At 44.9% G+C, this 12,460-nt stretch overlaps 1 protein-coding gene across 1 annotated transcript; it reads left to right on the plus strand.

Moving 5' to 3' along the window:
• The first annotated feature begins 5,856 nt into the window (after window positions 1-5,856).
• Window positions 5,857-8,151, plus strand: LOC147439956 (uncharacterized). The gene is made up of 5 exons (XM_086484435.1): window positions 5,857-5,961; window positions 6,193-6,306; window positions 6,456-6,518; window positions 6,650-6,730; window positions 8,125-8,151. Exons 1-5 carry the CDS (start codon window positions 5,857-5,859, stop codon window positions 8,149-8,151), a joined length of 390 nt encoding a protein of 129 aa, XP_086340561.1.
• Window positions 8,152-12,460: the final 4,309 nt, after the last annotated feature.

The following is a 12,460-nucleotide window of genomic DNA, read 5'->3' on the forward strand; positions in this document are numbered from 1 at the left end:
ATGTATAAACCTTAGGAGCTCTACTCACATAGGTGATTCTTGCCTTTCTGTACCATGTGGGGCCCTTTAAAGTTAGTACTTGAGAGCAGAAATTGCTCACGTTAGGGTGATTCAATTTGCTGCTCATTCAGCTTGCACTTACAAAAGTTCCGTACTCACCCTCAAATATTAGTCTATGCGTATGGAAGCTGCCACATGATGTCATGTAAAATCAGTGACAACACTTGCAGTCCCTACGATTTGCTCCAGGGTAGAGGAGCCAGTAATGCGGGCTCCAGTAAGGAGACATAGTACCCCCTGAAATGCACAGATGCGTGTGCGAGTAGTTGGCTTACGTCAGCTGATGTGTCAAACTCTTATTCGTGAGATCCAGAGTTCAATTTTGGTGCATTTATGGTTCTGTTTTTGCGCAAAACCGTCTCTGTTTCTTAATCACCCCTAATGTAGTGCTAATGGCACATACGAGCTGTGCGCAGGTTTGATACCTTTTCTGCCAGAAACCTACTTTTCTCACGTGTCATTTGCGCCTATCAGATCCAAAATTTGTGCTTGAACAGATGAGTGGTGTGGCATGCTCAATCTCATGAATTCTGTATTGGCTCTTCTACCCTAAGGCATGCATTCAAATATATGCATTGATATGGTAGTCCCCATCTCTCAGTGGGTATTCGTGTAAGCAACGACCTTGGTAAGATCTCTCCACTTTGGTGAAATGTTGTGACAATTGGCTAACATGTGTGGGTGTGAGTGAATGCGATCTTCAAAGCAAGGAATTTGCAACTGTAAAACCTTGTGACTTATTAAGCATTCTAAGTTTTCATTTATATACTCGGTCGCACTGGGTACAAATAGCATTCAAATCCTCCTGGTGGCACCCATCTTTCCTACTCAAGTTTCATTCTTAGGCTTCATTTACTGTCATCCCATTCCCTTCACGTTTAAAGGAAGCTAAGAAGGACATAAAAGCTTATCATTGTCTGTCTGCATCTATTTATTTATCTGTGTGTGTTTACAACACACACACACACACACACACACACACACACACACACACACACACACACGTCTTTAGCCTACAACTTTGAGCTTTTTTTTTTTTTCAAAAGAGTGGTCTGCCCTCCTTAACCGCATCCTAACCTGATGCTTACTTATTTTGCTGTTTTAAACAAGTGATAAAAGCACAAGGCCTGCCAAGTGGTAACGATGATGGAGGGGTTAAAGGATGGTATTTGAGGAGCCTCAAAATGATAATATCTTGCACTTGAAATAACGTTATACCTACTACTTTTTGTGGGGGAGGATGGAGGTGCTCTAGTTGGTGGCACATGAGTTTCCACTGCATGAGAAGCATTGAGAAAGAAACATCCTGAGGGAGGAGTTTGGTCGATTGTAGGCAAGAAAAGAAGAGTTTTGTGGGCAGTTTTGGATCTTGCAAGATAATCAAAAGGTGTATGAAGGACGCCGTGGAAGGAAGTCGATGTAGCGGATGAAAAAAACACCCTGCCTGCAATTGAAGGAGGATGCTAAGTTATTGAGGGCCCTCAATTTTGCAAACCAAATGAAGTAGTGGATGAACAGAGGTAGGTTAGGAATGGGCGGCTTGCAAGATGAATGATGATAGCAGATAGCAAATGGCCGCATCTGCCTGCACTACTACTACATTGAGCTAATGGAAATGTTTGCGTCTTCTACCAACACTAATTAATAATAACCCCCTCAACAAGGCTCATAGCAGCTTGACACCCCACCCCGTATTTCGCTATAGTTGGTGAAACTACTGTAGGGACCTCTTGCATGCAGCATTTCTATGCAATAATATGCCACTGCACAACCTTGCCTCTAGTTGACCGTACATTCGGTGATCCCTATACAGCTCTGTCGGGACAGGGCAGTTGCTGCAGTCACCATCTCCTCGTGGCCTATGCCTCTAAAGCTAGCCCCCATCCGCATCACTGTCTTCACCCCAAACACTTTCCCCTTGCCTTTGAAAGGGTGCGCACATGGTTTTTTCCCCTCCATCTTGAACCTGCTTGTGTGATATTGTGATGAGGACGGACGAGCATAGCTCACGTTAAGACTTAAGGGCCCACAATGAAATAGTTCGCATGTGGGCTTGCTAGCGAATATTTATTTCATTGTGGGCCCTTAACAAGCCAACATGCATGTGCAGTAGTATTTATTTCATTGTGGGCACTTAAGGGCACATGCATTTGGGGCTAATATTTATTTCATTGTGGGCCCTTAACAAGCCCACATGCATGTGCAGTAGTATTTATTTCATTGTGGGCACTTAAGGGCACATGCATGTGGGCTTGTTAGCGAATATTTATTTCTTTGTGGACCCTTAACAAGGCCACATGCATGTGTAGTAGTATTTATTTCATTGTGGGCACTTAAGGGTCCACAATGAAATAAATAGCACTGCACATGCATGTGGGCTTGTTAATGAAAATCAATAATTTATAGTTTATTCCTTCCATTTCCATCACGACATCACTATCTATTGCAACCAATCAAATATTCCTAAATTTAATCAAGGCAAAAAAAGACTCCTAATTTTCATTTGCAAAAAGAATAGTTGCCTCTAAGGCTTGAGGCCCTTGGGCGGGCCAAAAATATGTATAGCTATGAGTACTATGTGATAAGCTACCTTTGGAGAGTCACGAGCATGGTTAGGCTTCCTAGCTATAACTTAAAAAGATTGGTTACTTGAGATGTCACTCCAAGGCCTTTGAGATGTCAATTTTCAAATTGGATCCGAAAAAAGCGCATTGAAGCTCCACCCAACCAGCTCCTTAAATAGGTTAGCTATGCCCCCATGTATATGACTCATTGCGATGTGTGTGCATCTCTTAGAATTGGGAGCCCTCTAGCCCATATTCCCATAGACTCTTGGCCACAAGGCTCTTTAGCTATTGGACGTGTCTCCCAGTAGTATCCCCCCCCTTCTCCAGCTCCAAACGAATTTTTGTTGTTGAAACCAAACTTGGAAAATAGCTTCATAAGAGCATTAATGTTTTCCTAAGTGGGAACCTGCTTTAGGTCTATTCTTCCACTTTTAGGATAGCGTGGTCATATGCCCACAACATGAGCTTATCAGCTTAAAACTATGTGGTTCCAATCAAACTAACAGCTAGAGTTTATATACTCTCCCTTTGGTCATTAGGGATCTCAGGTGATCATGTGATCCTACCCCCATTATAGAATATTAGAGAAGGTCTATACGTGGCAAACATATTTAATCAATTGCATTTGAAAACCTAGAATACTTACCCTCCATTCTTGAAGGAGGAAATTGAGCTCGTACTTGCAATGTTTTCTTATGGACCTAATATTCTACTAGTGCAAATCGATCGCTTGAATAATTAGCACTCATGCTTGCTTGTAACACAATAAAAGGTTTAGCATCCTATATCAAACTCCATAGGTACAAATATCTTGCACATGTTTAATAAGTCACAAAAATTGGACAGTTGTTCTAAAGAAAAAGAGCCCTGCGTAGTGGTGTGGTATTTAAGAACCAATGCTTAGATATAACACTTGCAAGCTATCACACACACCAAAGATTTGAACAAGTCACTTATAAAACCTCCACAACCTCAATGCTCAAAACGGAGCCAAAAAAGCACATTGAAGCGCGCTACCCACCCAACTACTTATATAAGCTAGCCATGCACCATATATAGGACCCCTTGCCATGTGTGCATCTCTTAGAATAGGGAGCCCTCTAGTCCTTGTTCCCATAGGGTCCTAGCCACAAGACCCATGTCTTTACTTATGAATTTTTTTGATACCATTAAGAAATCACTTATAAGACCTCCTTTATCACAACTCTCAAATCAAACCTAGAAAAGCACATTGATGTTCTATCCAACCAATTGTTGCTTATATTGGCCAGCCATGTCCCCATATATAGGAACCTTTGCCATGTGTGCATCTCCGAGAACAGGAATCCCTCTAGCCCCCATTGCAATATGCTCCTAGCCATAGAACCTGTGTGTCTTGACGTTACTTATGAATTTGTTGTCCTTAAATAGAAAAGGATGTGACAAAATTCATAAGGAAATATGGATACCTTTGAGATTTATGAGGCTTGTTGAGTTCTTGGAAGTTGATCCTTACTAGTTTCTCTTTGGCTACCTTGTGATACACCCTAGGCTCTACAACCCTCATGCTCTTATAAATACATGGGTAGTGATATATTTTCTCACTCACTTACTCTTGGAAGGTGCTTTTTCTTGTTGTATGTAGATCTATATAAAGTAGATATGGTGACTACTGCTCTATGCTATATCTGCTTCATCACCAAATTAGGTTGTTGTTTCTTTTGTTAAGGTTAAGTTGAAAGTTGACATAAGGATTACTTAGGAAGGTTATTGGCATGCATGCGACATTAAGCATGTTTTGCAACCTTTGAAAAATCTATTGAATCTTAGACTTTTGGTCCATTATGAATTAACCAATGAAATATACTTGATTGATACATGGAAGTTTTTTCCCTACAAGATGCTTCCATGTTGGCATCTTGACCACGTAGGGGTTGATTTTGCATTGGGTTTAGCTTGGGTTAATCAAAAGACTCAGGGTAGCACAAACTTGGCACCATGGGTAGTAGGAGACGATGTGTTCGCATGAGAAGGCTCGCCATCCAGAGGACGAATGGGGAGTTTGTACTTCATAAGGGATCTCTCTCTCTCTCTCTCTCTCTCTCTCTCTCTCTCTCTCTCTAATACATTGCAGTTGGTAAGAAGTGAATGGTCAAGTCTTAATCTTTGTCTTGTCTATACATGACATTGAGAGGTCCTTTGCAGGACAAGCACAACACTCGATACAAAATCTAGAGGCCTTGTTTGTGAAATTTATTTTGCAAGAAATCAATGTTCTAATTTTGGATTTTATCCACATGGACAAATCTAGAGGCATTGCTCGACAAACATTATTACCATACAAGGTTTGCGACTCTCTCTCTCTCTCTCTCTCTCTCTCTCTCTACGTGGACTGTAATTTGCAAGAGGTCAATGATTCAAGTTTGAATTTGTTGGGTTTTGTCCACATGGATGAATCTTAAGTTCTTGGAGGACATGAATTGCACCCATGTCAAACCTTTATAGATTTCTTTCCTTGATCTCTCTTTCTCAAAGCTCTCTGTCTTCCTCCCGCCCCCCCCCCCCCCCCCCCCCCCCCCCCTCTCTCTCTCTCTCTTAGATTAATTGGCAAAAGGGAGAAATCTAGAGGTTCTCGCTTCAACCATTACACCACACACATTGCCCCAAACTACAAATCTCAGCCATTTATGACCTTCACTCACAAATCGAGAGTCACTTATGACCTCCACTCACACCACGTGACATGTTCATTTGGTCCCATAGGTCATATTTGACATCCGAGGACGATAATAGAACTCTCTCTCTCTCTCTCTCTCTCTCTCTCTCTCTCTCTCTCTCTCTCCAAACCTCAATTTTGGCATGATTGTCAAAACTTTGACTAGGATGTTTCTCCCCACTCTCCCTAAGAGGGCTTGGTCATCTCTCTCTCCCTCTCTCCCTCTCTCTCTCTCTCTCTCTCCCCCCTCCATCCTTTAGTTTGTCCATATGGACAAAACTATCGTCAAGGTGATTCTATCACTCTCCTTAAGTGCAAGTTTGCCTCTCTCTCTCTCTCTCTCTCTCTCTCTCTCTCTCTCTCTGTGTGTGTGTTGTGTGTGTGTGTGTGTGTGTGTGTGTGTGTGTGTGTGCGCACACACACACACACACACACACAAATTTAATCGAATACCACACTCTCTATGTATCTCCTCCAATCGTCAATTTTGTTCAAATAGTTTTGATGTGTGATGAAAGGTTGTCAGTAAAAAAGATGGTGGATGTGATGGAGCGGAATTTTACTGAAATAACAAAAGCTGATCTGCAGCGTATGCGCGGTAGTCCTCCCAATGATCGGCAGGCAAGATTTTCAAAAGAGGTGAGAGTAAGTTTGTGATATGGTCATCTGTAGGAGAGGTGAGGTTTTGCTCCAAAGAGGCACGACAAAGCTAGTAGTGTTTATTTTACCATATTTCCCAAGTGAAAGACTATAGGTTGCTAGATGATTATTTACATAAAATCCTTCTTTCCATTAAGAAACATTGCAAACTTAAGAATTCCATTAAATTTTCATTTGGCTTGCTCTTATATTCAAACTTTCTTGGTGCAGAAAGCAAGACTATATGCTTTGTCTGATGAAAGAGCACAAAGATGGCCCAATACCATCAAAGCACTACACGAGAAAAGAGTGCAGGCCAAAAAGGAAGAGTTGAAGAAGCTTGAGGTTTGGTCTCTATGTAGCTCATGCATTTCATAAGTGTAAGCTAAATTTCATCCACTACATTTGCCCTGGCATTGCCTTCCTTTCTTCCTTGCTGTTAGCCAGGTCACTCTCTAATGTAGCTCAAAGAGTTGTCCTTTTCCATGTGTCAGCATGAAAGGTTGGAACTGGATGCACGTGAGGCAAAGCTCAAGGCAGAGAAGAGACGAGAGATGGTAGATACTTGTCTACTTATATTTTTGGTACACTTACATATAATCATCTCGGCAGCCACCACAATGATCTCAGTTTCTTAATGTCATCATTAACATTTAGGTTGAAGTAATCATCTGATGCCCCTATGTAGATAGAGAGGGCAAATAAAATACTTTTGCTACCACATATGACTGGTCTTCTTCTCAAAAGACAAAGGGAGAACACTGACAAGGTACACAGAACTTTCTCTCATATTGACAATCAAGGGGGGATAGTTATGAAGCGAGCTCAACGAAGTGAGTTTTGGAGCGAGCTTTTTTTTTTTTTTGAGGGCTGCCACCACTACCTCCCATTGCCGCCCCTTACCACCCAATGCAACCACCACCTAAGTCCACCGTTGGTGGTTAGTGGTGCTAGCTTACTGCCAACATGAGCCACCCCTAATCCTACCACCACTGCCCATTGCCGCCCCTCCCACCACTATAGCAGCCAAGTACCTCGTCCTCTCTCTCTCTCTCTCTCTCTCTCTCTCTCTCTCTCTCCACCTCTTTCTCTTGGCTTGCCCCTCTCTCTAGCCCTTCCCCTTCCCCTTCTTTGCCCTTCTCTCTCTCTCTCTCTCTCTCTCTCTCTCTCTCTCTCTCTCTCTCTCTCTCCCTCCCTGTGCATGTTACCCTCTCCAACACCCTATCTTTCTCTCCGTATGTCCCTCCCTCTTTCCTCTCTCTCTCCCTCTGTGTGTGTGTGTGGCCCCTTCCCTTCCCCCTCTTTCCCTTGCTCATTCTCTTCGCCCCCCAGCTCTCTCTCCCCACCCCCCCTTCCTTCTCTCTCTCTCTCTCTCTCTCTCTCTCTCTCTCTCTCTCTCTCTCTCTCTCTCTCTAATGCTTGAGCCGATCCCCTTGTCAGTGATACACACTATCATAGCCATTCCTCTTAGCTCCCACTCCCTTGGATGTGAGACGCGACGTTGGGACAATGGACAAGAATAAAATTGATTGTGCACATTATGTTGGTATGTTACCTTTCATTACATTACTGTTTCAGTTGTCCTCACTATATGTGCATTACAGTACCAAATTTGGTAGTCTGAGTACCACACACTACTAGAGTGCTCAACTTTTGGTTACATCCGAACTTGCTTCCCTCACATTTTCAGCCATGACTTAGACCTACACACTTTCCTCTCCCAGCCACAGTGTGGGCTCTCGATTGCAACTCTCATCACCACAATTTTGAAGCATCGAGTATCACTCATCAACCACACACATACTACATCACACGTAATATTGGTCCCATGGGTCATAATTGACCTCCGAGGATGATATAAAATCTCTCTCTCTCTCTCTCTCTCTCTCTCTCTCTCTCTCTCTCTCTCTCTCTCTCTCTCTCTCGATGACGAGTCAGATGATTGAATCAAATCGTGCCTTGAGCTTGTAAATGCAATCTTTAAGATTGTGATTCTCTTCCATGTCCCAATTGAGGGCCGTTTGGAGGTGTTCAATGCAGCCAAGCTTGCCTTGAGCTTCCACAACAACCACAAAGCTTGATTGTGTCCTCACAGGGTTTTTGGGGTTGTAGTCTTCTCTTTGGTTGTCATATCATCCACGATGGGGCTGGGTTGGCTTGCAGCGTAGGAGCACCGGCTATAGTGTGTGAGTGTCTAAACCTAAAAGATATTGTACGTGGCTACCGCGTGGACTGGGGTTGAGTGTGAAGGAAAAAGGAAGGCACATCAAGGTTGAGCAAGGCTAAGCGCAGTGGGACTGAACTACAATGTTGAATTGTGAGGCTAAGCAAGGTAGACCTGCGAGGCACTGCGAGGTAGAGCTACAAGGCACTTCGAGGTAGAGCTACAAGAATGTACTGCGAGGTAGAACAAGGTGAGCAGAGAGTGAATGCATGTGGGCTTGCAACGGACAAAACCAAGATCTAACACCACCCCACAAGGCGGCCCTTCACGCTTGGGGGAGGCCAATGATGCAACGATGGAGAGGAGGGTGCTCGCGAGAGAGAGAGAGAGAGAGAGAGAGAGAGAGAGAGAGAGAGAGAGAGAGAGAGAGAGAGAGAGAGAGAGAGAGAGAGAGAGATTCATTATCGTCCTCGGAGGTCACATATGACCCATGGGACCTAGAAAAAAAAAGGGATCATTACAAAACGGGGTTTTCAGAGGGGTACATATCAGTTAAGGACTCAGGGTCCATTAGAAGGAAAAAGAGACAAAAGGAAATAGTAGATCTTAAGGGGGGTCGGGAGATGGAGGCGCCGGTTTAGGAGTTCGAAATTCCTGGATGATGGATTTATCGCCTTGATAGACAACCCATTTACCTTGTTTACGAGCTTCGTGCATCTTCTTGAGCTCACTTGCCTTGAGCTTGAGTTGATTTGGGGTCAATTCCTCGGCAATCCAAAGTGTTCTTCCCTTCAGGAGGCGAGATTGTTGTAGTAGCTTCATTCGCGTTTCCTTGTCCTTGAATGTAAGAATACATTGTTTAGGTGGCATTGGTTTGTTCGTATCGTTGATCCAAGAGATAGAATCCGGCTCAATGTGAATTGGTTGGAGAATATCATTGAGCTTGGTGATGGCTTCTTCGAGTGTGTCTTCCTCGGTGCACCATGGGGAGTTGAGCCCACCAATCCTGACCTTCAATCCAAGAGACTCTTGCAGTTGGTTTTCTTGTAGTGCTTTTTGTATTTGAGTGTCAAGCTGCTTGTGTGTTACCTCATGCATTTGTCTTTGTAAGTAGATCTTGACTCTCGTCTTCCTTTGTTTCCTCAAGCAACTGCAGGCGTTGCTTAAGCGACTCGTTCTCCTTGATTAGCTCTTGAATTTGCGCCTCTAGGATTGTGATCCGTGTATCTTGGCGAGCAAAGGGGTCTTTTCTTGGGGTAGCTGCCATCGCAAGAAAGCTCTTGAGGTTGTGGGCTGGGGTACTAGGAGAAGACATGGTCTGGCGGATGCAAGTTTGCACACACTGTTAACGTTGGCTACCGGGGACCTTGTGAACAGTCCCTAAGGTTTCACCCCACCAAAAATGCAAAGTTAACCTTTGGGTTGCCAAAATCCCTTGAGTAGCAAGTGGCGCGCAGGAACCGAAGCTGTGCAATAGCCGACCTCCAAGTATCCGGGATGGGCAACATATGCGGTAGCCGACGACAGTCGCTCCAGAAGCGAGTTGTTGACGTGCTCCAAAGTCGCCCCAGAATCGAGTTGTTGACGTCCTCCATAGTCGCTCCACAGTTGAAGTGCTCTGTAGAGCTGTGCGGCCTCTGTGTGTTGAACGAGCGCAAGCTATTGAACCGAGTCGAGGTGTGTGTGTTGTAAGCTGTTGGCCTGAGGCGACCGCCGCAGGCTGTCGAATTGAGGCAAGGGGCAAGGTTAAGTTCCTAACGCCCTCCCAAGGGCTGCCCTCGCCCAAAGGGGAACATGGGTAGCACAAGGCGAGGGCAGCCCTTGGGAGGGCGTTAGGAATCATTTCCATTGCTCATTCGTCTTTGTTCGACCAAGGTTATTGCGAGGGAAATCAGAGCAAGAAATGCAATCAATTCTTTGGCACTCGCCTCGGCAGACTCTCAACCTTCTAAATTCTACAGAGCTTTCCACCTTCCAATTTTTCAAAATATGACAACCATTTACATTTGATTTGGAATCTTCAAAGACATTGCAGAAACAATTTTCTTTTTCTAAGATTGGGGGAACCTACTAGCTTTGCTTAAGAGAGCTCTTTTTTTTTTTTTTGGGCATAAACTCCTTTTCACTCCTCTCTCCCTCTCGCAATCCCCCCCCCCTCCCCCCCCCCCCCCCTCGGCCCCCTCTCTCTCTCTCTCTCTCTCTCTCTCTCTCTCTCTCTCTCTCTCTCAACCCCCCTATCAGAGTAAAAAAAAGCAAGGTAAAGTGTTTTTAATCGGCTGAAATTTTAAAAAATCTCCGCTATATTTTGAGCTATCCTTGACGAAAATTGAAAAATTCACAAGTTTTAGTGTAAATACCGGCAAAACATTTAATTTTTACCTAATAATCGAGAGAATTTCAAGTTTTCCCTTATTTTCTTCGGTTAGAAAAAATGTATTTTTCTAGTGCGGCACCCCCCCCCCCCCCCCCCCCCCTGCCCTTTCTCTCTCTCTTTTCGCTACTCCTCTCCCCATTCTCTTCCTCTCCATCCACCCATCCCCTCCCTCCCCCACCCCCCTCTCTCTCTCTCTCTCTCTCTCTCTCTCTCTCTCTCTCTCTCTCTCTCTCTCTCTCTGTGCCTCCCCTCTCTTTCTCTTTCCCCATCTCCTCTTCTCTCCCCTCCCTCCCTCCCCCCCCCCCCCCCCCCCCCCCCCCCCCCCCCCAAAAAAAAAAAACCAACTTTCTCTCTCTACCCCACCATTTTTGTCCCTTTTGTCTCAGAGTGAGAGAGATAGAAAGGGGAGAGAGACAGAGGGAGAGAGTGAATGAGTGATTGCAAGAGAGAAGAAGAAGAAGAAGATAATTTTAACGTCCTAGGAAACTATCCCAAGAGACCTTAAAGATCTATCTGGTGACGAGAGAGAGAGAGAGAGAGAGAGAGAGAGAGAGAGAGAGAGAGAGAGAGAGAGAGAGATGGGGGACAAAGAAGGGGCCGGAGAGAGTGGCATGCACACACACACACACACAGAGAGAGAGAGAGAGAGAGAGAGAGAGAGAGAGAGAGAGAGAGAGAGAGAGAGAGAGAGGGGCGATGGGGGGGAGAGGAAAGTGGGAGGGGCGATGGGGGGTGGGAGTTGGAGAGAGAGAGAGAGAGAGAGAGAGAGAGAGAGAGAGAGAGACGATGGGGGAGGAGAGAGAGGGGGGGAGAGAGGAAAGGGGGAGGGGCGATGGGGGGAGTTGGAGAGGGCACGCAAGGAGAAGGGGGAAGGGGGAGAGAGAGAGAGAGAGAGAGAGAGAGAGAGAGAGAGAGAGAGAGAGAGGTTATATAATGATAGGGAAAGGGAGAGGAAGAAGAGTCAAATCTTGAGGAAGGAAGGTCGATTGTTGGAGGAGGAGGGAGGGCGGCTAGAGGAGTAGATGGAGAGAGGAGGTGGAGGAGAGGGAGGATGTTGGAGGAGGAAGTTGAAGAGGAGGAGCAAGGGAAGAGGAGGAAGCACATGGGTGGCAAGAGGAGGAAGGGGAGGTAGAGAGGGTGGCCCTCCAAAAAAAAAAAGCTCGCTCCGTTGAGCTCGCTCGAAGACCTAACTCCAATCAAGGTTACTAAATGTGAAGCATTATCAACTTATTAAACAAGCATAAATCTACCAAACAAGAAATACTGCGTGACTTTGATCGGGATGAACAAAGGTGCTTGGATTTGCGTGTGTGGATGCTTGAGATGTTGCAGTGGCCATGTGTTGACAATGAGAAAAACTACCTTTTGTTTTATGCTGTTATGGCATGATGCCAGGAGTGGAATGTAATGAATAGAGGTATTGGTTTTGTCCTATATAGGTCGGCTTTGGCCTCTAGGGGATGTTTATAGAATGCTCTCTATCACAAGTTTGTGATGTGGTATTCCCAACTTAAAAAGATTGATCGAGAGGACTGAAGAATGGCCTAGGTTAGGGTTTTAATAATCTAACCCTACCAACTTCAAGAGGACAGAAGAGGGACCTAAACCCTAACTAACAAAAGCATAAGGGTTGATGTGCAGATTCTATAATTTGCGTTGACTGCTGACATGGCACCGCTGTACATGTTTTTTGTTTTGCGCTGGCTACAGAGCTGGCAGATTTGCGTTCACTTTTGGGATCATATGTTTTTGGGGTCAGGTGCTTTTGGATGAAAGCGTTTGGGGCTCTGCTTTTGGGCATCCCTTGTATTGTTTATAAGAGCCCCTTGGGCCACTTTTTAGAGAACATTGGGACGCAGAGTTTCGTATAGTTGGACCCTCGAGGAGTTGTACCTTTGCGAAAATAATAAAGAAGTACCAGAAGGGGTGCTAGTCTTTGGGGCCAGTGCATCTAAGGATGG

Source organism: Adiantum capillus-veneris, chromosome 16, assembly GCF_014529385.1.
Source record: "Adiantum capillus-veneris isolate H3 chromosome 16, ASM1452938v2, whole genome shotgun sequence".
NCBI classification, from domain to species: Eukaryota; Viridiplantae; Streptophyta; class Polypodiopsida; order Polypodiales; family Pteridaceae; genus Adiantum; species Adiantum capillus-veneris.

Bases quoted from the DNA above. Each gene is read 5' to 3' on its own strand.
- LOC147439956 (XM_086484435.1), top strand. From the start codon at position 5,857: ATGGTGGATGTGATGGAGCGGAATTTTACTGAAATAACAAAAGCTGAT. The intron at 5,962-6,192 runs GTGAGAGTAAGT...TTCTTGGTGCAG, and splicing joins AGGCAAGATTTTCAAAAGAG to AAAGCAAGACTATATGCTTT. The intron at 6,519-6,649 runs GTAGATACTTGT...GCCCCTATGTAG, and splicing joins CAGAGAAGAGACGAGAGATG to ATAGAGAGGGCAAATAAAAT.